The following is a 26727-nucleotide window of genomic DNA, read 5'->3' as shown; positions in this document are numbered from 1 at the left end:
CAAAACAGTATTCTATTTATTTTGTCTAATTCACTTTACTTCACTAAATATATTACTTTTATGGAAAATATGACAGAAACGCTGCGACCTAATTATTTCAGAGAAGACAGCATTTGAGGGAGCCGTATCTTTTGTTTTGTTTGGAGAGGAAATGGGTGGACGGTAGAGCAGCAGGCCGATAACATCAGTTGGGAAATGTTTTCCTGTCGCAGCATAACTAGTCCAGTCCATGCCGGCGATCTGCTTCTATATGTATCTGCAAAGGCTCGTGTGCGTTTCCATCCACCCATATTTTGTGAAGGACTCACCTTTCACATCTTATCTGTCTTACTATGCAAGACGTCAGTCTCCTAGCCACCACAGCAGCACACTGAGACATGTTGGTCTCTTAGACTTCTGCTCAGATCTGTCTTAACATGTAACACTATGATGAAAAGCTGCATGATTCACGGAAAAGATACGAAACAACCTTTTGAATGACTATATTCACTCGACCCATGTTTAATCCTGAGGCTTAGTGTCACGGAAAGATGAAATCAGCATAATATCTTATATTTAGAAGCGCTCAAGCTGTTTCCAAAGGCAAGGGTGAAAAAAGTGGCATATTTAACATGAATCAGTGCTCATATTTAACATGAATCAGTGCTCATTCAAACCCATTGGAAAAGTAACTTCTCCCGTCTTAGTTTATATGATGAACAAGATATTTCCATGTGTCTTATATTGCCCCCTACTGTAACCTTCTCTGTCATTTAAAGAGCTTTATCTAAATACCAGCTCAGTAACTCATTACCATCATTTCCTCTCACTAAACTTTACAGAATATATGTAATGTACTAGCATTTTGTTGGTTTCTAATGTTGACTTTCCCACCCTTGATCTCTTTCTCATTTGCTACAGGCATCGAGTCATATTATCAGACCTGTTGACAGCTCCTCCACACCTCCCTGCACATCCTCTCCACCTTCTTCAGCTTCATGATGGAGAGAAGAAAAGAAATAATCCACAATCCTCTTGTCACTGCTTCCCACAGCTCGGCCTCTGATCTTCCTCTGCTTTCGGTTTTGCACCGTTCCAAATTCAGTGCGACAGGTTTACAATCCACACAGCGCCGTTATACTTCTGTAACAAGCCCTCTATCTCTCTTTTCCAGGATCTGGTTTCTAAAACAGTCTTTTGCACTTCTCTCCTTCTTTCCTCATACAATCCTTGCAGTCTTTTGAGTGTTGAAGGCTTACAGTCCATGCTTTTCCATTCTACTTCAATCACGTTTTGCTTTGAGAAGATTACATTTCGCCTCTTATCCTTTCCTATAATCTGTTTTTCAAAGTTGGTCCTATGTCCCCCCCTTTTCTTTTCCCGGCACTCTTTGGTTCTCTCTGTCAATTTCTTGATAGTACCAACGTCAAATGGTTCCAACTTCAGAGCATGAGGGTTAGAAACCACACTCTTCTCTCCAATCCACTTTAGAGGACCACTATCCCAACTTCTCAGATCTGGCTTTTAAAATGGTCTTTTTTTTCATATAAAAAACACTCTTCGGTTTCTTTGTATAATTTTTTTTCTTGGTTCAAACTTCAGAAAAACATGTTCACAAGCCACCCTTTTCTCTTAAGAAGTGTCCTCTACTCTTCTGCTCCTCTTCTGCTCCTCTTCAGCTCTCCAATGTGACTCCTTCCTTCCCTGGTCCTGCACCCAATTTTGAAAAATATCCTCCTCTCGTCCAGCTCTTATACAACTACAGTCTCAGAGTTTATAGTCCACAACCTTCAGCATCAATCTCAGATTTCTATGCCGTGTTCACTCAGCTGATAGTCAATGAGTCCGACTGTGGGAAAACCCTTTTCCATCCCTCTGGCGGCTTTCTTCCTCATTCCTGCTCATTCTAACAACAGCTCCACTGTGATAATCATCTTAAAGTCACAATCGGGCCATCCTCTGGCTCAGAGGGAAGGCTTTGTTTATCAGAGGATGCACACAGACTCACACACAGAGCTGAAATATCAATTGACGAAAAGAAGGCTATAAACACACACACACACATACACACACTGAGAGGTTAGGAACACAAACACAAAGAGAGGTCATCTGGAGGGCAAGGCATGAGACCAGAGTGCAGTTGCACTGCTCCCTAATGATTGAGGTGTAAACCTACGACCCCCTTGTGTAAGAAAATGACCAAAAGTTCAATTTCAGATTCCCTCCTGAAACAGGCTCTAAATGAGCCTTGAACAAGAACGCTCTTTAGGTAATCAAACAATATTGTTCTCGTCTAAGTAGTAAAAAGGGTTTACCCATGATACGTAAACATAGCTAACATTTATACCAGAACAACTGTTTATTTAGTAAGATTACTTAAAATCGAGCTTGGCTGGATGACTTCTGTCAAATTGAGTGAGTGTGAGTGTTTCAGATTTAAGATTTACAGTCACAGACTTGAGAGAGAAAACAGAACACTGTATAACTAAAGTTTTGTGTTTCGGTGACTATCAAACATGTGAATTCACAGAGATGATGCATTGCTGTACCTGTCCTCCAAGCTGTTTCATCAGCGGTTGTAGTTCACTGAAGAGGTCATAGCCTTGATGGAAGAATGTCAGGTGGGCGTACATGAAGGACAACATCTGTGGAGAAGACGGTGATATTCAGAGAGCAAGTAGGGCTGCTGCACGGATCATTTCATGTGAAAGAAAATTGTACTCACTGATTTCAGGATTTCCGATCTTCTCTTTGATTGTAGCACATTGATCTGTAATGACCAAAACAAACAGTTAGAAGTAGGAAGACCAAATTAAAGAAAATCTACAGTGGTGAATCTGGTGATAGCTCAGATATATTTGAGAAAAGAAAAAAAAAGGAAGAAAGAACTTAAGACAGAAGGGGAAATGAGGTAAGATGTGGGGGATGAAACAAGAATAACTTCTTAAGAAGAGAACAAATGAAAGAAAGTGGACAAGCGTGAAATTAGTCAAACTGAAGCAGAAAAATCCCCCCAAGCATTAGCTGCAGCAGTTCTTCCTCACGACACCAGGAGGAGCTCCGTGTCTCATGTTCAAGTCAGGAAAACTGTTGTAGCTAAAGTCTCACCTATTATCTACATTGCCCTGCTGAATTCATTGTAGCCTCCTGTTTCTGTGTGTGTGTGTGTGTGCGTGTGTGTGTGTGTGTAGCAGACTCCTCTTCCTCTACAGTTTAATCTACACTGTGAGGCTCCTCTGGCCTGGGAAGAGTAGAGATACATTGTAACAGGTTGTAAATACGGTCATGCTGGCTGGCTTCATTGTGACAGTAGGCTCTCTGACTGGACGTGGTGCATTTTAATACTCAAGGAGAGGCAGCTTCTGAATGAATTGTAACACTCTGCCTCATGTTTATGCATGGTCCAGGGTCCAATGGTTTTCCTTTATCTTGGTTATGAAAACGGGGACATCATACATTTTATTAAACTGAAGTTAAAATCCCTCCTTGTGGCTGTAAGTTTTGAGTCCCTTTTCCTTAGTAACACCAACCACACTTTGTGTTTATATACACAGATGGAACTCACACCCAGGGGAGGAAACTTATTTTAGCCACAGCGACTGATGCATCACATCTTTTACAAGCCCCCTCCTTCCCTCGATTACAGTCAATTAGTAGTTTTGAACGGAGTGGTACCTATGAGCGATGGTTGTTAAACCGGCAAAGTGTATCATGGTGTCAACAAACGCAACTGCCACAAGCACACTTTATGAGCATTATGTTGGTAAGTTGTGGTAAAAAGATTTAGGCTTAATTAGTCACTATTGAGGGTGGGGGAATTTCAGGTTTGTTAAGTTTAACAGCAAAACAACTCTTATTCATCTCTACAAATGTGCTTCTGCTTTTCTGTGTCATGTGAGTATTTAAATGTTAGATACTGGTTTGTGTAGTGTAGACACGCTATATCCGCATGAAGTCAGATGACTTGATTATCTGTTTTACACTATGATGTTTTTTTCACGTCATTCATTACATTTAATGTTGTTTTTCCTCGCTTTGACCAACATTCAATAAAGCAAACCCAAAAATGTAAAGTTCAGTATTTTATAGTTCTACGTGGCACAGCAGGGTAAAAGAGAAACGCTACATTCTTAAAATGTCATGAATGCATGTCTGGCTTACAACCTCTCTCATATATTTTCCTCTCCCTCTACCATTGTGCATGTCACTGTAAACTGTGCACTATATAATTAGCAAAAATGCCACAAAAACAATCTAAAAAGAACAAAAAAAATCAAGTTAGAATCCGTCCCAAATGTTTCCTACAATCAAAGCTGCAGAAGTTAGCAACATTATAAATGTGCTGACAGCATTAAACTTTAAAAGGAGACTCATTTATTTCAGCTGTGCAAGCTCTTGGGTTCATAGATTTCCTATAAGCAGACTAAAAGGCAAGATCGAAAGACAAAAAAAACTTGACTAATTTCTCACAGCCAGGCTTCATTTTAGAGAGCGTGATTACGCAGTGGGCCACTGGTGCAGACTGCCAAACCCATTTTGAAATCTGCTCTGTGGTTTCTTTTCAAAATCTAATTTTGGAGAAAACTGTGCCCATAAAGCATTGTCTGCTTCTTTGGAGTGAGATTCAATAACAAGGCTGGCAGCTGGCTTATCACAAAGCATGAAGCACCCATCAGTGTTTCTGTGGCCACGAGGAGAGACTGAGTACTCAACTGTATTCAATGATTAAAAAAAAGATCTACCAGATGTTAACAGATTCAAGCACAAGAAGGAGGTGTTTGATTTAAAAACTAGATGTAGCCCCTTGAAAGTCAGTTTACACAGAGGATTCAACCTCTGAAAAGGCAACTGTTTTCATTAATAATTAATAATTTGAATGTAACTGAATCAAACACAGCTGCTGTTCATGCCTCTTTGTGACACATCAGCCAATTTTAACAGCCGCATGTCAACAATCTCTTACTGTTTCACTTTAGAGAAACTAATGTATTTTTTCACGAGCTGTAAAATGTGGATACAAATGAGGCTCGACATGAAATAAATTAAATGATTACAACATGTGTTGAAATATACTGGATTGGGCTTTTCTATAATTTCTCACACACTTCAATTGAAGGTATATAATGTGTGTGTGACGTGGCCGTGCGGGCAATTACAACCCTTGAAGATGTGGAACGCAAAGATCACATTAAAGACTTCTGACCTTTTTCTCCAAACAACCAAAATGACATCTGTTGCTATGTTGATTGTGTTCATTACCTGCCACTTAAGCAGTGTTACAATTTAAATCCCGAAGCCAGACTCTGTACAAAGGTTGTTTTCAATACATGAGTGTAAATATGATTTGAGAGATGTTTGTAAGTTAACTGTACAAAAAGCTAAAAAAGGGATTAAAAGAAGATGTATTTCTATTGTAGGACTTCAATTGTGGAACAATGCTAACATTAATGTAAGAATTGTCAACTCATTTTTGGTTTTCAAAAGGATTGCTTATAAAACATTTTTTGAGGGGATAGGAATATATAAGCATTATGCTTCTACCTATACATTTTCAGTCCATCTGTTTAGAATATGACATTGTAGCTTTACTCATTGTATTGTAATGATTGACTGAATAAAACAAACAAACAAACAAACAAAGTGAGTTGCTGTACCTGTAAAACGTAGTCGAGGACGATGTGTCGGAAGCACTTGCGTGTGGCCGTGAGGATGTTGGTGGCCTCCTCCACCTCGTGCTGCTTGTTGCGGGGAGCCTGGGCGTTCTTGATCAGGGCGCCCTCCTTCTCCTCGCTCACTTTGTCAAAATGCTTCTTGGCTTCTTTGAACTTGCGTATGTCACTGACAAAGGAAGGGAGGGGACAGAGGTTTAAAACAAACACATAAATGTAACTGCATATATTGTACAAGTACTTATTAGTATGAAGGAGAGAGCAATGGGGAAATCAAATTTAGGAAAATAATCTGCTGTTGATTACATTTAAGATACTAATAAATTCATTTGGATTTGAAAATAAAGGTTTTACAAATGAGTTATTTGCTGTTGATCTATACTCTGGAGTGGAAATACTCTAAGATGCTGCCACAAGTATTGCTGCCACAACTATTTAAAGTATTATAACTATTACCCAAGGTCAAATAGGACAAGTCCCTTTGTTGTCAACAATGTTGTGAGGGGAAAGGTAAAATGTTAAAGGAAGCAAAGTTATCTCTGAAGCAACACAACCATGGTCAGGTAACAGGAACACGCAAAGGTTAAAGGTGATTTCATAAATCTTAGTCAGAGAGAAATCCAAGAAGGTTAAAAAACAAGATTACTTTGTAAAATTACTTAATTCAAGTCTTGCGTCTCCGTAACCAAGAGTTAAAACACTTGTCTTGAGTAGGAGGGCAAAGTGCTCAAACTTTGCGCCCCACGTTTGTTCTTTGGTGAGATTAGTGTTTGAGTGCAGGAAGGTAGTGAGTAATAATGATGTTTCCCAGCCTTTTCTGAGAAGCATGGGTGCTGCTGATGTGGGTGTTAAACCCTTGTGTGCCAGGGGGAAAAGCTGCTAATCCTTAAAATGAAATAAACCAGGAGGCCCCAATGCTTCCTACAAGCAGTCAGGAATCCAGTGCTGTATTAGGAGCCTTTAAACCGGGAGATATGAATGGAAAGTATTGTCAAGTATACTAATAACTTAGTCCTTACATGTGCTGTCTGGTACTATCTATTAGCCCATCTGATACATCTAGTGTCTACTTTATATTCATAATATTCAAAAGAGGGCTTTCTGAATTCAATATCTACTACACTTTTCCTCCAGCATTTTAAGTACAAGCAAGTTCACTTCATATATGTCCAGCGTTCCTCTTTAAGGTGATCTGGATACAATCACGAATAAAAATCTAAATGTGCTGCAGCTTGTTCTCAAACAGAGATGAACCAAAAAGTAAAATGAGGCCATTCTTCCAAAGTACAGATTGCCCAGAGGCATAACCAGCTTCTTTATCCATCTATATTCAATTAATACTCACTCTTTGACAAACGTTTGAAGCTGGGTCTTGATTGATCTCTGGGCCTGATCGAATAATATCTGTGAAGACAGAGGGAAAGAAAGAACGATTCAGGCATTTAACATTCCTAAAAAGGCACTTCTCTAAGAAAGCGGCAGAAAGCTGATGCACGTATTCACTTTCCAAGCCACGGGATGTTTTGCAAGTCAGCAATCGAAACCTCTGATTCTGAGGATTTTTGTTAACATCACAGGGTACATTTAGAACATTTAATTTACACAAACAACAGGACTTTGCAAACTCCCCTCAGAAAGAAACACGAGAAATAACGGGATTTGCCTATTTTTGGGACTGATTCATACTCTCATTAACCTGCATGCGTCTTCGAAAATGAGCAACAAGCAAAAGGCCGAACACTTAACTCTTTTAAAAGGGGCTTTAGTGTGATTTTCTGGCCAGACAAGACAATATGAGCAGTGTGTCTGGGAAACGCTACCAGTGACAAACAGATTGAGTACTGTGTTTGAGTGGATCATGTGCGGAAAGACGCTGAGTGACAAAAGCCTATCTGAAAGTCAGCTGACGTGACCACAGTTTCCACTGTTGAGTCACAGTCACTGGCCTGCACTGTGGCTCCTGGAGGCTTTTAGGGGTCTAGCCGAGGAAGCTGATAAGTGGTTTTGGTGAAGAAAGACTCAGCTGTTGAATCATGGGAGAGTGCCCACCGCAGCATTTTTTTAGATACTACCGTAGTTAAGAAGACATACAGTATCTCATTTAATCTGGAAATGTTACAGTCTGGCTTCAAGGTTTAGACTGTCTGTCGAACCCAGTTAAACCAAACTGGAACCAAATGAGCCAAGACCTCCCATTGAAATGATACCCATGTAATGATGTAATGAAATGTGAGATTTAGTCCCCATTTAAGCCAAATTGTCTTAATCAAACAAATTAAGTAATCATAAATGTTCTGTTTGTACTAATCTATTCATAAAATAATACATCTGCTCTTCACCTATTTTACCATTCTCCTGCTTCACTAAAAGTGGTATTGGTAGTTGCAATAACAGCAGCCGTAATAGTACCAATAATGGAATGGCGGCTTCAATAATGTCATTAGTTACAGTGATAAAGTCAAAATGTCTTCCACAAATTAAGCCTTTTAATTTCCATTCATCATTTGCATTTAACAAATAATTTAATATTATATTTAATAATAAGGGATGCACATTTATTTCAGGCGTTCCGTTCCCATCCACAATGATTGTAAAGGTTCAATTCCCAGGAGCAAATTCCCCCGGCTCAGTTTGTTCTAACAAACATGTCGCAGACAGTGTGATGCTGGCTGGGAACTCACTCTGAACATGTTATGTTGAGCTAATAGAAACACGACATGACAGCGGAGATCAAGCAATACAACTTTGTTGTAGAACAAAAGCCTCAAGCTCGCCCCGTGCCTTCTTTCTATGTTCAAGGGATTCTTAATGAGAGAACATTTCTGAATGGCACTTTCGTTCCTACTAGAGACTGACAACGCTAACAAAGGGACTCTGGGAAAAACACCTAATCAGATCTGTCCTTCAGGGCTCCTTGGAGAGTTTGGTCCATATCTAGTGGTTGGAAGTGGAGTGCATTAGATGATCATGCAAAGTCAAAAGAACAAGTCTTACTCTGGCCATTAGCTGAACTACAGGAAGAACCACTCTGCCTCCAGGATGCCAACCGCATTGTAAAACATTGACCAACCATTACCATTTCTCTGCTCCACAAAAAGCGGTATTGGTAGTTGCAGCTGTAAAATTATCAAGTAGGGAGGTGCAGAGTAGGTCTTTTTAACAGGATGCCAATCACATTGTAAAAGATTGACCGTGACCATGTTTACCTCAGTAACGCATGATTTATTCCAACAGATACCACAACATGGGAGGCAGGGAATTCAGTTTATGAGACAGGAAAACCCTCTCTCTTTACCATGGACTTTATATGCTGGGAGAAGAAGTAACTTTGGGTATTTTTGTGCCAACAAATTCCAAAGCTATTTTGACATTTAACAACAAACTTAAGAAAAAATGGTGTTTAGGCATCTGAACCCAAAGGTTTCCCTTTAACCACTTTTTATAGAGGACAATGTCTGCACATTTTTATACTTACATGAAATCCAACCTGACCGCTTTGTGTTATAGACACTTTCTTCTAATTCTGAATAGCCCCATGAAGGCAGTTGAAAGATAATGTTATGCTCAAGGACACCCAAAGATTATTGCAAAACCTTTTTAAAGTATTTATTATTTATTTATATTTAAGTATTCATCTCACAGATCTCTGTCTAGCAGTCTGCTGCTGTCCTTCCCAGCAGTAAATAAAAACTGACAGTTAGAGAGCTGTTCCAGACAGTCGGCCCAGCTGACTTTTGTCATCACAGAAGCCGTAGCGGTGGAGAAAAAGAATATTGACAATATATCCAGTTTCACATGGCAGTGATAGCATACCGTGTGATAGTTGATCATCTCCTGCAGGCTCTCGGCAAATTTTGTGAGGCTGGACTGTGGAGAGATGAGGCCAGCCATGAAGGCAGAAAGAGAGAGAGAACAGCCCCACATATTATTATAACAATAACACACAAAGCAAGCCAACAACTAAAACAAGGCTTGTATTAAAACAAAATAAGATGCAATACTCTATTGCATGCTACATCAGACAAACTCTTCTATCAGACAGGTATAGCTACACAGAAACTGTGGTCTTTTGGAGACACAATAACACACTGGGAAAGAATTCTTTTGGCTAAGTTACTCCCTTTAAATACATGCAGTGGCTGAACTTCAAACCCAAAGGAGAGGCACTTAGGGAAATAGACAAAGGCAGAGAGGAAGTGCTTGCCTCGCAAAATTCATGTGAGAAAACAAAACATCTGACCTCGACAAGACCCAGTGGACAGTGCAAGGTTTCACCATATTTTTTTAATTTTTATATAATCTGGTAGTCAAGGAAGGATGAAAACACGTTGCTCATAAGAGACAAGAAGGAAGTGCACGCTAACAAAGAGGGAGTACAGTCCTCTTTATATCTGAGAACTAGGAATAAGTCAGCCATGGTTTTACACCGTGCTGATTTTAAATATACTTCTAACAACTTTAAATCATATTACATATGCAATAATTGCTTGTCTCTATAAAGACCGAAAAGAAACAAAACAAAACAATGGAGAACTATATAGAAATAGAACTAATGTTGGTGACTTTCTATGATTCAGATAAAGCCAGGTTGTTTTTTGTTTACCTCGATGACCTCATCTTTGGTGGACTGCTGGGCTAGCTCCCGGATCCCGCTAACGAACTGCTTGTTGGCTGCATTGTAGGCTTTTCCTGCATCAATCATCCCAATACACAACTTCACCAACTAGAGAGAGAAAGACAACGAGGCAAATGCTTAGGGGGTAAAAAGAGAAACATTAAGAAAAGGCAGTAATAGACAGAAGTGAAGAGAGAATGGAGTGAAGAGAAAATTGAAACCGTGCTAGTCATTTCTTCAGGACATTCTCTCAAATTAACAACATTTGAAGTTTGCTGTTAAAAATGGATTCAGAAATTGTATATTTGCTGGAACGTGTTGCTGCAGAGCAAAAAGGCCGACACTGATGCTTAGTCAGTTTCTTTGAAATTAACAACAGCCACTTCTTTTCCCTCTGACTCATTGGGGGCAAAGATAATTCCAGGTTACGTAAACTCACAACAAATGCTGGCCGTTCTCCATCCCCTCCTACACAGGAGATGACACAGAGCCTGAATGGGCCTTTGCAGCCAAACTAAAAGCAGTTTCCTAGATTACAGAGTTATTAATACATAAAAAACTGATAGAATACAAAATGCTTTGTCTTCAGAATGTGGTATTTTCTTTAAAAAAAACATAACAGATATTTCATGTTTGAAAAACAAAAAATAATTCAGTCCCAAACATATACCTGTATTGGTAGCAAAGGTTTTATGCAAACAACTATTACATGTCAGCAGGTCTTGACATGGGGGATGATAATATTTTACCTAAACAAACATGCACATGCTAACACTCACACTAATCATCATAATTTTTTCTCTTTATTTTTGGTTGTCTGCCTTCTAAAACAGTTTAAACACAAACTGAACATTATAACGTCATGAAGGTGTAATTTACATATTCATTTTCCCTTTGAATGTCCAAATTAAAAAGGAACTTGAACACCATAAGGGGTGCTTTCATTACAAAGAAAATGAACCACCAAAAAAAAACAGCTAACTACTGTTACACTCTCAAGTCTGTTGGGGGGGAAAAGCTCATGTTATGAGCAGATATAATATCGACTCAGTTAAAAGTCTGTTTACTTTTGACAGTATGGCTGTGTATGTACATGTCTGGCAGGTAAGAATCTCAAAGGAAAAGTTGAACTCTGGTCTCTTTAGCCCTTTTCCACTGGACCCCGAGCACTTACACGCACGCGCACGCGCACACACACACACACACACACACACACACGCACACACACACACACACACACACACACACTTCCTCTCCGAGGCAAGAGGGGAACTGAGTCACAGAGGTGGTGTGAGGAGAAGGGCGGGACTCTGTAAGACTTGAAGTCCAGCAACAATGAACTGGGATCTTCCGAGTTTGAGGTCTCGCCCAGCTAGTGAAAATACTCTCAGCTCTGCGGGGATCCAATGGGAAGAGGGATTGGTTTGCCATCAGGGCATGAAACAACTTCTGATTAAAACCAGTTTGTTTGTTCGATTTATAAATTGAGTCTAGTTAACTTGAGCAGAATGGCTGAGATGAACTATGACGCAGCTAGGAGAGAAAATATAATCTGAACAAGCAACAGGAAACAATAGGGATCCTGTGTGAAAGTTAGCCGTTACTTAGAAAGTCAGGCATAATAGAAATAAGCTGAAACCTATTATGGACTAGGGTTCACCCTATATAGTTGCTTTGACACCACCTGCCACCTAAAACTCTAACCTTGTTTTACCATCATAGTTTGGGATAAAAACAACACAAACCACATGGCAAAATGTTTCCATTCTCTGGACATGGACAGAACAGAGTCATTTTTATGATTTTGATAAACAAAATGTAAATTGTTAAGAGAAAAAAAGATGATTAAAGGCTCATAAAGTGAACTAATCAGGCACAGGTAAACCGCCACTTGGCTGGAAGTTGACGTTAATTTCCCACCGTGTTGGCAATAAATGGAAATGTGATCCGCTTCAGAATTACGGGTACATCCGAATCAGTGGAGTCGTGATTTTTAGGAATCATAGAAGTGCATACTGTACTCCAGTGCAAAGGGGGTGTTTCTTCTTATACTTCATACACACCCATATATTAAAGTGAAAGTGAGGTGCACAGTGTTTATACGAGAGTATTTTTAAAGTCCGGGGGAAATACTGGGGACAGTTCACACTTTAGAACAAATGAACAACTAAGCAATGTTTATCATGGGTGGTACTCACTTTGTCGAGCTTGGATTCCAACTCACACACATCCCCCTCCACTTCCTCTATGGTGGCTCTGTGGGGAAAGAAAAGAAGCATTTAAAATCAAGTGTTACAATGACTCAATACTGACAACTTCACTGACACTTAGAGGCATTCATATGCTGGATGGCGAATGGAAGACAAAAGACACTGCAAGGGAATCCTGATGTAAAGAACATGAACTTGCTCGGTTCTGGTTTACAGTCCTACATTATTTTCACATTTACCATATGTCCTGCGTTCACTACATAGACTATATCAGAGGTGGACGTAGTCACCATGATAATTGGTTTGTGGACTATTGTTTTGAAGCCCAGACTATGCATTCGGCCGTCGTCAGCTAGGTTTTTTTATGTCAGACATTTTCTTTTCTTTTTTTACAACCAAAAGTGAAGCAGATGGACTAGACAAATTTGGAATAAGATTTTTTTTAATGCACCAAAAAGGAATTGAAAACACACACACATATTACTGTTGTAAAAACATGGACAACTCCCAGACCAGTCAATACCACGGTAGCAGCCTGTCAATTCTAAAATAGCCACGCCCTAAAGCATGCCCGGCTTTATAGTCTATTTTACTCTAAATGAGACCATAACATACTAAATGAACATCACGATGTATTTAAAACTTGAAACGAGAGATTGAGACCATATACTCATGTTTACAGAAGTAATAAATCAAGTAAGAAGTTGAGTCATTTTCTCACTACACAACCAGAGGAGTCGCCCCCTGTTTGCCATTTGAAAGAATACAAATTCAAGGCACCGGAGGTTTCTGTCTGATTAAAGTAAGAATATTTAAGAAAATAGAAATATCAACTTATTTCACAAGTTACGGTATTTCATGTTCCACATTCACTTATAATAACAATCTAGGCCTGTCAGTGGAACTAGATTACAGTGATTACATTACAGCCTGTTTAGCGACTGCAGCGTTCTCCCTCAAAACCGAAGTCATTTCAAAAATGTTTGTTCCCATTACTCACATGGACACAAAACATGGGAAGATAGGGTTGAAAAATACAGGCGTTAACCTTTAAGTAGAAGATAATAAATAAACAACAGCACAGGCATATGAAGCTTTAGAACACTGCAATTATTCATCACATAATATCTTGATTGCACCAGATTTATGTGATCATGCTCTATGATTATGGGAAAAAATATTTGCCTGCCTGTTATATCTTATATCAACATCTTAACCGTTTAAATACAGGGTACTTCAAGTTAAATGTAACAATTCAATATCACCAAAAAGCCCATTTTCTACAAGTATAGCCTCTGAACACTACAATACATGATATTATACACTTATACGGTGTACTGACTGACAACCATGTGCAGAAACACACACCAGTAGAGGCAGCCAAACTGAGAGCTGCCATTTTGGGTAATGCCGCAGGGCTGGAGTCAGGTCTGGCAGTCTGCCTCTTAAAATGTGACAAAGCCCAGCTTGGTTCTCCACAGGATCAACAGCCTACGAGCAAGTGAGTGCCACGACGGGGGAAGAGGAAACTATCATCACAGGCTTGGTTAATTAATCAGCACTCATTTTTGAAAATAATCTATGCAGTTAAAGTTGTTACCGTGTGACATTCATCCGGTGTAGGAAATGTAGCTTCTGATTAATGGCTCTAGTTCTGTGCATAGTGAACTTACAACAGACGTAAAACACAATAAATAAGCAAAGCAACCAGCACCAATAATGTGAAGAAGATGTGTTTTTACTTTACCCTACCCAAAGATATACCAGCAGAAAAAGGTCTGAACTTCAGGTGTGTCTAATAATTACACCATAAGGGCAGATTGTGTTCAACACCATAGCCACTATTTATGTGGACAGCTTCAGCCACTTTAAAAGGTTATTTGTGTTCATTCTCCGTCAGAAAAAGGCACAATTGCAAGATTAACAGAGAGCCAGAGAAGAAATCTCTGTTGGAATTTCTTCACACATTTTAAAAACTGAATGTATATGACACACTACTACTTTTGTATGGTGTTTATTTAGTCTTATGTCATCAGTGGGTGTCAAACCTATGGCTCGGGTACCACAACCGGCCCGCCAAAGGGTTCAATCTGGCCCACTGGATGACTTTCCAAAGGGTCAAAATGAGTCGCCATTTCAGGTAGTAGGTCGTATTTTGGATATGCTATTATAGATCACACATGGACGTGAGGAAAAGTGGATACTGGGTGTCGGGTTTTACAGAAAAATGAACCAGTCCCTGTTTCTTCATAGAGTTAAATGGGAAGTTAATGTTATGACGTGTTCACAGCATCCTTCGGTGCTCAAGCAATATATTATTCTGTGCCACAATCAGACTAGTCACGGCTAAAAATACAAGAACTTGCAAAGACAACTGAGAACCGAGGCAATATGTGAATTGTTGGCAGGCCTGAGAAAACAGCAGTCTGTTTTTTGTTGTGGTCAATGGTTTTACTGGTCTGGCCAACTTGAGATCAAATTGTGTTGCATGTGAACTAAAAATACTTGGAGCTATATCCTATAGCTAAACTGTGGCTCTTAGATGATGTATTGTCCACATTTACAACAGTTTAGCAGGAATAATCTACAGAAAAGGAAAGTGTACTCCACAATGGGAACACTGGAATGGTTTCTACTGGCGCAAATGGAGCACTCTGTGCCGTTTCTGTTCAAATATTGTAAAACTGATCATCTAGACTTCAGCTTCATTATGTTGTTGCCCACAGTGTAAATCACTGGATATATCGTGTTGATTAAAGCTTCTATGTAAATGTCATTGTTTTTATTTAAAGGGAAAAACACAAGATATCATGCAGGACTGTGAGAGTGTGAGTGTGTGTGTGTGTGTGTGGGGGGGGCGGGGGGGATTAACAGAGAAACCCTGCAGTAGCAGCGGGTGGCATTCCCCAAACCCCCTCCAGCTGTTTGATATTTCGGATGTTGTCACACCGACAGCTGCCAACATCTGGTCACTGTCAGGGAAAAAGTAGAGGCTGACTGAGCGAGCTGAGTGCTTTCAACAATAGTTGAATCAAGGATTCCTGTGTACATGTACTCAATCTTTTTTTTTTGTTATTTAAAAAAAAAATAAAAAATTGTATGAGTTTCATATTTTGATACTGAATCTAAAGGCAATTTATTGGTATAAGCATAATTGTTTAACAATAACAGGCACTACTATAATAAACGTTGTATTTCAAAGAAGGGATTGTCCTAAATAACAAGTAGATTTTTATTGTCACTAGACTCTAGTCTTCCCTCCATTTACAGTCAATACACCTTTATAATTTTCTTTATGCTTCGATGCAGACTTTCTGAGCTTGGTGCAGTTTAAAGGTTGGTGTCTTTTTATGAAGGAGATTGTAATGTAAAGCACAGCTTGAGATCAGTCAGATCTTCTTCTTTGTAGACTGAAATGGATCGGAGAGATGTCCATCGGAGACATGTCCAATACATTTGTCTTATTTACATGTGTGCTTCTTCAGCAAGTAACAATGGTGTGCAACCTTCAAGCATTTGGATACACTCCTCCTGCAGAACATAACTGATTCAAGTAAAGAATTACCATAAGATAGCGGTCTCGACACTAAGGAACACCAATATGTTTGATAAAACCAAGATAAATATCAGGCAGAATGCTGATATTGGTGAAAACCCAACATCTGGCTGCATGAAAGTCTGGCCTTAATGGTGCAAAGAAATCTTTAAGTCCATGACCAAGACATAAAGCCCCACTCAATTCAGGAGTGGAGCTCCATTGCTGAATCTGAGCTCAAATCTTGCTGGCTGGTTAATTGTTGGTTATCACCGTTGAAATTGATCCATTATGATGTTCACATGCTGGCTATGCTAGCAAGAGGAGGACATAACTTGGTATTGTAGCTAAACGTAGGTTACATAATCAGAAAAGAAAGCAAGGAAGCAACTCACTCAGCAAATTGAAACTAGGGCATGCCAGAACCACGCCTGCAGAAACAGACGTGCCCAATTCGGTCAAATATGTCTCATGCTGGTCCCTTAGGAGCTAAACCGACACTGGATAAAGGATGTACTGTATGACTTGCAGTACATCACTTACAGTATCACTATGCAAAAGATAAGTTGAATACCATGAAATGGCATCAGTTTATTCAGTATATTATACCTTCTGTACTTAATAATGCAACAAACCTGGTTTACAAGAAATGCTTGCAATGTCGTTACATTTTGCTAACCCAAACACAGGGGAATGAACTAAAAGCTTAAATATATCCGGAGGGCCAAAACAGGGTCAAAAGCAATAAAGAGCTTGCCTCTTTCACAGAGAGATTAATCCTGTTCAAATGCTAAAGAGCATGTTACATGTTTGCATTTGTCAGTTGCTACGGGCAAAGTCCATTTCTTTGATGAATCCGCCAGATGATGACTGTTCTGACTCTAGTGTCTGAGGATTTGGCCTATTCTTAAATGCATTTACATTAATACACTGGGCATTTTGCTGATATAAATGCAGTAGTTACCGTAGTAAGCACAAGCTGCAATCCTTGGTTTTGCCAATATAATCAGCAACCAGAGGACGGGCCAAAGCTTTCACAGAGCAGCATGTCCCAGATGCGTCTTCCCTGGAAGATTTGGGTGGGATCTTAAGAATCATCATCAGGGGATAATTGCAAATGAAGGATTAGATAATGTGTAGAGATAATGATGATATTGCCCTAAACAAAAGGCAACCACAAAATATCTTGAATAATCAATAATAAAAAAATTATTGATTGTATATTTGCTGGAACGTGTTGCTGCAGAGCAAAAAGGCCGACACTGATGCTTAGTCAGTTTCTTTGTAATTAACAACAGGCACTTATTTTCCCTCTGACTCATTGGGGGCAAAGATAATTCCAGGTTACGTAATCTGTGGTTTCGTAAAACGCTTCAATTCCTTAATACAATTAAGGAATTGAAGCGTGGGAACGCACATTCCTATGCAATTATCAACTTATGCAAAAAATACATACTGTAGGCAGATTCTGTACGATTTTAAATCTAGGAATACCCTTTATTCTTGCAACAACGCCTGTCGCTCAGCCATCTTTCCCTGGTAAAACAACCTTGTGGTTTCAAAAAATTTGCCTCGGAAATGTAATCGAAATCCTATGTTAGTCAGTCACTCTCTGGCTTTCGATGCAACCACGAGAACATGACCATTTCCTTCTAATCTCGAAACTTGAGCCTGCAGGGTGAACTTGTGAAAGTGCTGACAGAGGATAAGAAAAGGAGGGGGCCTGGCAAAATGAAAATCTGGGCCATTGCCTCACAGCTCTGACCTTGGAGCTGGTCCAGCCTGAGTCTGGATAATGAGCAGCAGAAGAAAGCTTGAAAGAACGAGACACACAGAATTTTAATTCTAACCCACCCACACTTGTATGTGGTTGTCATACAGACTTCCTAGAAAACATGACAATCTTACACAGCAAAAATACGTTTAAATTCCACAAACAGATCCACGGTGCAAATCACATATACACAACAGTACATATTATGAAGGGAAGTAATACAATCAGATACAATTCTTAGAAACACCAGCAGTCCTCAGCTTGGAAAGTCAACTAATATTGATATACGGATTGCTGATCAATACTCCTTCCATAGCTGGCCTCTGCTTGGCCGAGTAGTTGGTTTTAATGGTTTCTTCCCAATAGGGGCCCCAAGAATTTTGGTAGGGTTGAAAGTATCAATGAATAGTCTGATACGTCCCATTTGGGGTCACACAATTCATCTAAAATGTTCCGCCATCTATTTTGAAAAATGTAAACACTTAAGTGAATGGTGTTCTTAATGAACCAGATGAAGTTTCAGAGAATAATGGTGGCATTGTGTGGCCTTCAGCCACGACTGTGTGAACATAGAGAAAGTGGGACAGTTTTCTTTATGGCTAGAGTACGTCAATAGTTTATTATACCTAGCTTTCGGGCATATGGCTGTTATGAGAACACCAAAGTATACAGATAACACCGCTGCAACTGCATATTGAACTGTGAACTACCTAAGAGCCTTGTGATCTGCTACCCAGGTTAATAAACTAGGAATCTCTTGGTATAAAAAAATAAAAATCAAGGGATAAAATGTCTTAATGTAAATGCTGTTCTCCAAAGATGTTCAAAAACACATGTGTGCATTTTTGTTTTAGAAGTTACACAGAGCTAAAGGGTATATGTGACACAATGCCCTTCAGTCACTGCACAAGGAAGAATGTGGTTTAAATCTCTTAATCACAAATTCTCTAAATATTATAATGGAGTGTAAACTACATAATAGGGTTTTGTTGTCAGTTCCTAAGTAGCTATGAGAGGAGTGCAAATAAATAATTATGTAAGATACAATTGCGAGGATACATCTTTGTTGATTCAACAAAAAAAGTGCAACTTCACTGAACGCACTCAAATGTTGTGAATGTAAATATCTAGAGGTAAAGCTTCATATTAAGTCATTGAAATTGTTTTTGCTTTTTCAGTTAAATCACTGCACTTTGTTTTTAGCTGCATCATTATAAACAGAGGAATGAATGAACAACAGCATAGCAGGTTGGACAAAGCTTTGAAATGACCTCTACAAAACTGTGACGGAAGTCGAGAAGGTTAATGGAAACGGAGAACTTTGACACTCTCAGCTCTGGTGCTGAACGTTAACCAAGTCTGTTAAACTTCTTTACTACAACCTCGACTTCTGCCGTCCAGAGTGATCGTCTCCTCGGCTGACGACAATCTTAATCTACAGTAGGCTGATGAAGATGTTTAGTGTGTGGGCTGCAGCTCTGCTGAACAATAACTAGGCAGAGGGATATATATATTTCTCATATCTGTTGGTAAAAAAAAAAAAAAAAAAAAAAAGGCCATGAGAAATAATTTTCATGCCCTCTCTGAGGCTTGGCAGAGATTATTCTGAACACTCTGAAAGTCTTAGAAAATAAGAGATGTAGCATATTTCCCAACTTTAAGAAAGATCCATTTCTTATACTAGTACTAAACCAGTCAAAGAGGGCTTTCCACATCCTCAATATAGTGGTACAATATTGTCTCAACACTGCATTATGGCGTCATTAAGCTTGCGCCTCTCAACAGCACACTCTGTGTGATAACATACACTGGGTGATAAGCAGACCACCCGGATGATGCAGGTATTCTGCTCTCAGTGCAAAGAGCTTCTGGCCAAACAGCTGATATCTGGTTTCTGCCAACTAAAAAGAGGCAACAGCTGCCGTCAAAGCAGACAAATAGGGAGAACCTTATGTGAAGATTTTATCATCTCATCTAATTTCATAAATAAACCAGACAGCAGTCATATCATTTGTGCAATTTGTTCTGAAACATGGAATGGGCCCTGAATCTTTGCAGTATTAAGTATTATCTAAAATACAACTTATTATTGTTTGGACCACTATATTTTGTTTTATTTACTTAGTCAGCTGATTACAGACTAAATAGTGTTTTAGAAAAGGTACGTTTTTGAGTTTTAGTGACCTTTTGTTCGGTTTTCCAAGTTGACCACCAACACTTTCAACTTGCGGTCAAATAAGATAAGATAAGATAAGATAGTCCTTTATTAGTCCCTCAGTGGGGAAATTGCAGGAATACAGCAGCCTTGCACACAATAGAGACACATAGTAAAAAAGTAATATAAATAAAATAACAAATAAGAAGTAAACAAAAATAAACAGAAATAACATAATATAGGAAAAAGCTCAGTAGTGAGCAGGCGCTGCTGTAAAGGGCAGCCACTCGTGCGGCGCCATCCTGTATTAAAGAAGTAAATGATTCAGAGTTCATGCGAGTAGCTTTAAGTATTTGCTGTGACTACAAAGTGTCGGGCTTTACTCATTCAACACCAAAGAGAAATTATATCCACCACACTGATTGTACAGCTGAGAGAGGACGCTCCCTGTGACAAAACTGGGGTCCCAATGAGTAACTTCCAGCAGAAAAGTAAAAGGAAACAGCAACATATTATTACTCGCTTTTTCACAAAATGGAACAATATAAATTAGGAAACCAAGACATCCTGGTCTAAATGCTGTTTGGGTGCGAGTCTGAAGCTGGGGCTAAATAAAGAGAGATGTGTGGGATGAATTACATGACAAGAAGAAAAAGCGTTCTAAGTAAACCACATCAGTGAGAAAGATGCCAATTCAGCATTATTGAGGGAACGTGTGGGTTCTATTTCGCTTTAAGTTGACCAAGATCACGCAAAGGGGCCCTGATCCACAAGCTATACCAGACAGACGTCCACAGTACTGTACGTCTAGAAGAGAAGCCAGTTTGGGATTATATTGGTCTGCTAAAAAATTTTTAACTTTTAATGTAATTGGCCGTCAGTCACTCTGCCTTATTTCAATTATTATACATTCAACCTAGTAACCAATTAAGAGCTGTCAACATGAATGTTTGGCAGTAAGCAAATCAAATCAGCTCTAGATGATGTAAACAAAGTTCAGTTCAAGTCAGATTATACCAGTTATCAGTGTTTGAGTTCATTTTAGTTTATAATTTGTCAGTTGTAAAAAAAAAAAAGTCCATTTACAATTACGTAAAAAGAGAAAAGCATCAGATTTTCACATTTGAGAAGCTGGAAGACGGATCCACTAAAATCTTTGCATCCGTGATGTTACTCTGAGTAAACAAACATCTCCATGAAACGGTGTTATTTTAGAAGCGGGTGACACTGCCAACAAGCAACCAACACTAAAAACAGAAACAGACAAAGCCTTAGATCCTTCCTGTGAGACTCACCCTCCACCTATTACTCAGAGCTCTGACGACAGAGTAACATCTTACCAAACGGAGACACCTAATTCTTTTGGAGTGATTCAGTGACCATGAACCAAAACAAAGAGGGTCGGCTCTCTGGCTCTGTGTGGCTGTTGGCAGCGGGTCAGAGGGCCAGCAGGCTGTGCGCGCTATGCAAGCAGGACTGAGGTAGTTGAACAGGTTTGTCATTTATACACAAAAGAGACTTATGTGGGCCTCTGGCACAGACCTCTGCACTTCAAAGACATGTACTGACAATCAAAGGCCATCTGTTCTTTGCATACTTTCACTGTCCTCAAAATTGGTAGATATGTCCTGATGCAGACTTACTGCATTCAGAGGATCGGTCTGACAACCAGTTTCCACTGTACAGCCTCTGTATTATCTTAACCAAAAGATTTACAAAAGATTTGATTTATTTTTGCACAATTCAAACAATAACATTAAAAAACAAACAAACATAACAGAGATAAATGAATATCACAGTGCAAGAAGAGGCAAAAAGCCAACTGGGCATATTTGAAGCCTCCACCTATTTAATAATTAAAATTTTACAAAATTAAACAAGATTTATCAAGATGATAATGGACAGATTAACCGATAATGAAAGTATCTGACACCCAATATCTAACGTCATCAAACACGTTTTGCTCCAGTCCCAAACTGAGTCATTTAATGTTAAGTATCTGCCAACATAGAGCCTAATCCCATATTTATATTTTCCTACTTAATACAGCTTCAAACTCCACTGTAAGATCAAAAGCAGGCTTACTTTCAAAATGACTATAACTAATCCAATTAAGATATGTCTGACAGCTGAATAGTTACGCATTACAACTTCCCTTTGATGTTTTCCAATTAGATTTTGTATAGCCTCATGTCCAGTAGTGTTTTGGCATCTCTTCTTCTGTTGCCTCAGCCTTCAAGAATGGTTTAACGTATAGAAAGATTACACATGGAGTTTGCTTGTACTGTTTATAATTTACATTCTTGTGTCTGCCATGAGGAAATAGATAAAGTTATTCTACTGGACTAAAATGACAGTGGAGGAAAACGAGTCACCATCACACTGAGAATCTGTTACTGTGGATGGAAATGTGAAGAATAGAGTGAGCTTCAGTGCTGTGACGTAGATCCTGTAATTGTTAGAGAGCAATGGTGATATGGAGGAGGGGGGGAGCCGCTGTGGTAAAAACCCACCATTAAACGCACAAGCTTCAACATCAACAAGATGAGGTCATTACTTAAAGATAGACAGTAACACAGGCTCTTCGGAAGTTCTGCTAGTTGTTGTAATGAATAAACATTTAAGTTAATTTCGCTTGACATCCTCAGCCTTCCTGTGTCTTACATGAGCTGGAAGAAGGAACCAGACTGAGGAGAGACTTAATCTACTGTAAAGATTAAGGACGGATCATCAAAAGTGAAGAACAGGAGTAACGACTTTGACAGCAATAAAGGGGTGCAACCAACCATTATTTTCATTATCAATTTATCTACTACAATTTTTTCTTATTAATTTGATTAAACATTCAGCCTACAAATGTCAGGAGTTGGTGTAAAAATAACGCTTTCTAATAGTCTGTTTTATTCACTTTGCTGCCCCTTACTGAAATACAACTGTGGCAAGCCCTGCCAATAGAGCAGGAGAGCAGTCAGTCATGACATTTCATTAGCTGTTAACGCTCTTTATTAATTACCATTAAAATTAAATGAACCGCTCAATTAAATCAAACTTCAACAAGCTCTGCATGCTAACAGGCCTTCAGCTGGACGCCCATGGGAAACTAATCAGGGACTCTCGCAGTACCAGAGTCCCTCATCAGGCTGTGGGTTCTGTACTACAGAAGACTGAAAGTTATCTGCCAGCTCTACAGCTGCCGTCAGTGACTCAGGGGAAACTGCAACCGGGGCTGTTGGACCGATGACTTCATAGCATGGCACTCCGCCGAGCTCAGAATCAGCAAAACAAATCAGGAGCAAGCAATCACGTCATTAAGATTAAGAAGGGGTTGAAGAGAGCGAAACAGGTTGCTGTTTGTTACATAAATAAGATCACTTTTGGGCAGTTTGTGTCTACTAGGTATAAAAACGTCCATCCTACTCTTGTAGTGTGTTTTATTTTCTAATCTCTTGGTGTTGCTCGATACTTTCTTGTGTGGTCTATTTAGAATCAGATGTTTTAGCATTTCAGGTCCACAGAGTTTTGGTCAACAGTCGTCATTATTGTTCTTAAACACCCAATGCAAACAAAATACTGCCAACTTAAAATAAAAAATGTGCCTCCTTTGGGGCCTGGCAGGAAAATAAATCCTATTAAATATGTAAAATATTTTCTTCTATACACGTGGGGAGAAAAGTCACGGCCCACTGAAGGGAGCGTTCAACTCTCATAGTTGAAAAGGAGCCAGGGAAGGCTGAGTCGAATGTCTATCTTCAAGTGGAAAACTATGCTACCAGGGTTTACTGCCAAAAATACATAATTTTTGCACTTGTGCGTTTCTCCTCCGGGCTGAAAGCAAGACAACTTCCAAACTAAAATTAAGACGAGAGCAAAAAAAATAGATGTAGGGTGTGCCAAATTACCACTTGAAAACAACCCTCTCCACATTTGGGGGCTCCATATTCTCTGGCACAAAGTTGAAAGAAAACACCAAAATGGAAACAGATGTTGAGCGAGTGAGAGCTGCTCCACACACTGGTGTGTATATCCGTGTTTTCATCCATTCTTTCTTTCTCACTTGCAATGTCCTCTTCTCTGGCCAAACATAACATGTGCGAGGTGGAAAAATCAAACGATGATTGTTAAAGTGGAAAACTGTGCTGTGAAGCTCAGTCCCAACCCATCAGGATGAACCCACAGTGGATTTGCATTCAGGAAAAGTTGAGAGATGACTGTCGTAAAAGGACAAAGGGCACTAAAAATATAGACAGAGGTGGGGCCAGCTGGACTCTGGTTACAGAGAATCATAGGAAATGGCTTACAATTACATGAACATGATAAAAAAATTTAAAAAAAACACATGATCTACTGCATCTTAAAGCTGTAAAAAAAAAAAAAAAGAGAAAGGATCAATTAATTTAATTTTCAGTATCAATTAATTTGCCAATTATTTTCTTGATTAATTGTTTGATCTGTAAATGTCTGAACTTTAAAAATACTCTCAATTGCTATATTTTTCTAACCAACAGTTCAAGACCCAAAGATCTGTTTATAATCACATAAAACAGAAAATCTGCTAGTCCTCAACATTTAGGAACTGGAAATAGCATTTGGGATATTTGCTTGAAAATGTGATTATCAAAATATTTGCGAATTAATTCTGTCAATTAACTAAAGATGAATAAAATAACGGTTTCAGTTTTAAGTTGTATACAATATTACCGATACAGTTAGCTGCAATTGCAGTTTGTTTTGAAGGCAATGTTTTCATAAATAAAGTAAATTACAGGCTGAGCCTTCCATGAGCCTTCCATGCTGGAAGTCATAAAAACCTCATGAAAGGATAAGAATGTAACTCATACAGATTTTGGAGCTGGCCATTGTTGACTTTTAATGAACAATCGGCGCTCAAATTTTACACAAATAATTGACATTCAAAAAGGGGAAGAAGCGTCCTGTGAAGTCTACAGGAAAAGGGGTTCAATTATGGACTGAATGGTTAACGGTTTCAGTTTCAGACAAACAATGAATTTTCACCACATCCTCCGTCTGCGTCTTGTTGATTAAATGTACATCATTGACACAGACAGCTTCTAACTGTCTGCAGGTGAGTGTGTATGGGGATGATGGCAATGATGATGAAGAGGATGATGCAAAGAAGGATATAAAGAAAGTTCAAAGACTCTCACAAAGTTGCAACTAAAACCGCCATGTGTTAAAAAATACTAGACCGATCAGATCGCTTGCCTGAACATAAATAAAGTATAATGATGACTGAGATTCTTAATACATAAGCACTCTTGGTGACACACAGGGATGTAGGTCACTAGAGTGTCAGACCAGCCAAATTCAAGTAACACAGCTGACTGGGAAGTTCCCCCTTTTTAAAAGCTCTGCATGTTAACATCTGGTCCTCGTTTTTGAGAGAGAGGATGTTGCAGCATTAGTGGAGCAGAGCTGAGGGAGGAAGGAGGCGCTTTCTCAAATCTCTGGAAAATGCACAGGGAGTGAGGAGGAAGTTGAGAGCAAACTGAACATTTTCACAGCTTTTAAGCTCACTGAATTGAAAAAAAGAAGTTGTGGCGAGTGATGATTTTAGAAGTAACACTATTGCCAGGAATACGACACATGAACACATGAGAGTGTGTTTTACACTTTTAAGTGGACTGTGCCATTATCCACTTCATGTAAATGCTAAAAATGGATGATGAGTTTTAAGATGTTCCACTTCAAGTGGCTAGTGGGAGAAGAAGGGTAAGCCCTGTACTGCTTAAACCATTAATGAGTGGTCAATCCACAGACAAATGTAATCAGCAACTTTATCACTAAACTTTATTTATTTTTTTTCTTCATCTTTCATCTTCTTCAATGTGACATTTTACTGAGTCTTCAACAATATTCATCTTAATTATTTTGGGCTGTTGGACTTTCACAATGTCTCAACTTGGGCTTTGGGAAACTGATGTGCCAAACAATTAACCGACTAATTGAGAAGATAAATGAAGGATGAAATTATTGTTAGTTGCAGACCTTTGTGTCCAATACAAGCCGACAAGAGTATTTAATTCCAGTCAGAGCAGGTCGATAATGCAATATGATAATTGATGGTCTTGCAATATAATCATGTCATAAAGAAATCATACATCTACATATTGTAATATACAATTACGTCGCATGATCAAATACCTGTTAAATCAAACTATCGTCACAGAATAACGCAACTCTGTATTTGTGTGCGTGCATGTAAACACAGTCAGAGTAGCTGCAAAATATTATATATATATATTTGTTTTTCCTCTGTAATTTCACTTGAGACTGCCATGTCCATTTGACAATAACGTCCTCAAATGCAGTTAAATAAGTAAGCACGGCACAGTGTGATGTACTTGCACGCACTCATTCTGTACGCTTGACATTGTATAAACAATGGCAAATTAAGGTTAATGGCACAGACGCATTCATTTTTAATACATATTCATATTTTACATAATTTATATACATAAAAACAACCAGACCAACCGGCTCCCCGCACCGGTCAGTGGGTTGGTGTTGGTTTCCGGTGGCCTCGCTCTCCGAGAGACACAAATAGAAAAGTAACAGAAGAAGCAGCCAACAGCTAGTTACTGCTGATTAGCTCGAGTTAGCGGGAAGCTAGCATTAAGTTAACTCACACTTTCTCCCCGTTGTGACAAATACATAACCACACACACGAGAAGCAGCACTCACCTGAATCGCGGGGAGTCCTTCAAACATTCCTCGAAATCCACGGTGATCTTCATGTTTGCCGCAGTGAGTGAAGAACCCGCAGACTTTT

At 39.1% G+C, this 26727-nt stretch overlaps 1 protein-coding gene across 3 annotated transcripts in view; it reads right to left on the bottom strand.

Moving 5' to 3' along the window:
• Positions 1-26727, bottom strand: part of LOC306738642 (arf-GAP with coiled-coil, ANK repeat and PH domain-containing protein 2-like) — a 46098-nt gene extending 19371 nt beyond the window's left edge. For all 3 annotated transcript variants that reach the window (XM_079220522.1, XM_079220523.1, XM_079220524.1), the window contains exons 1-8: positions 26640-26727; positions 12462-12519; positions 10252-10371; positions 9462-9515; positions 6994-7052; positions 5634-5817; positions 2705-2749; positions 2529-2624 (exon numbers count right to left, since the gene is read on the bottom strand). In XM_079220522.1, coding sequence (XP_079076648.1) covers positions 2529-2624; positions 2705-2749; positions 5634-5817; positions 6994-7052; positions 9462-9515; positions 10252-10371; positions 12462-12519; positions 26640-26692 — 669 coding nt within the window. In that variant the 5' untranslated portion in view covers positions 26693-26727. The remainder of the gene's footprint in view (positions 1-2528; positions 2625-2704; positions 2750-5633; positions 5818-6993; positions 7053-9461; positions 9516-10251; positions 10372-12461; positions 12520-26639) is intronic.

Source organism: Taurulus bubalis (genome assembly GCF_910589615.1).
Source record: "Taurulus bubalis genome assembly, chromosome: 7".
In the NCBI taxonomy this organism is placed as follows: Eukaryota; Metazoa; Chordata; class Actinopteri; order Perciformes; family Cottidae; genus Taurulus; species Taurulus bubalis.
The sequence above is the reverse complement of the archived record's forward strand: the minus strand, read 5'-3'. Positions and strand labels throughout refer to the sequence as shown.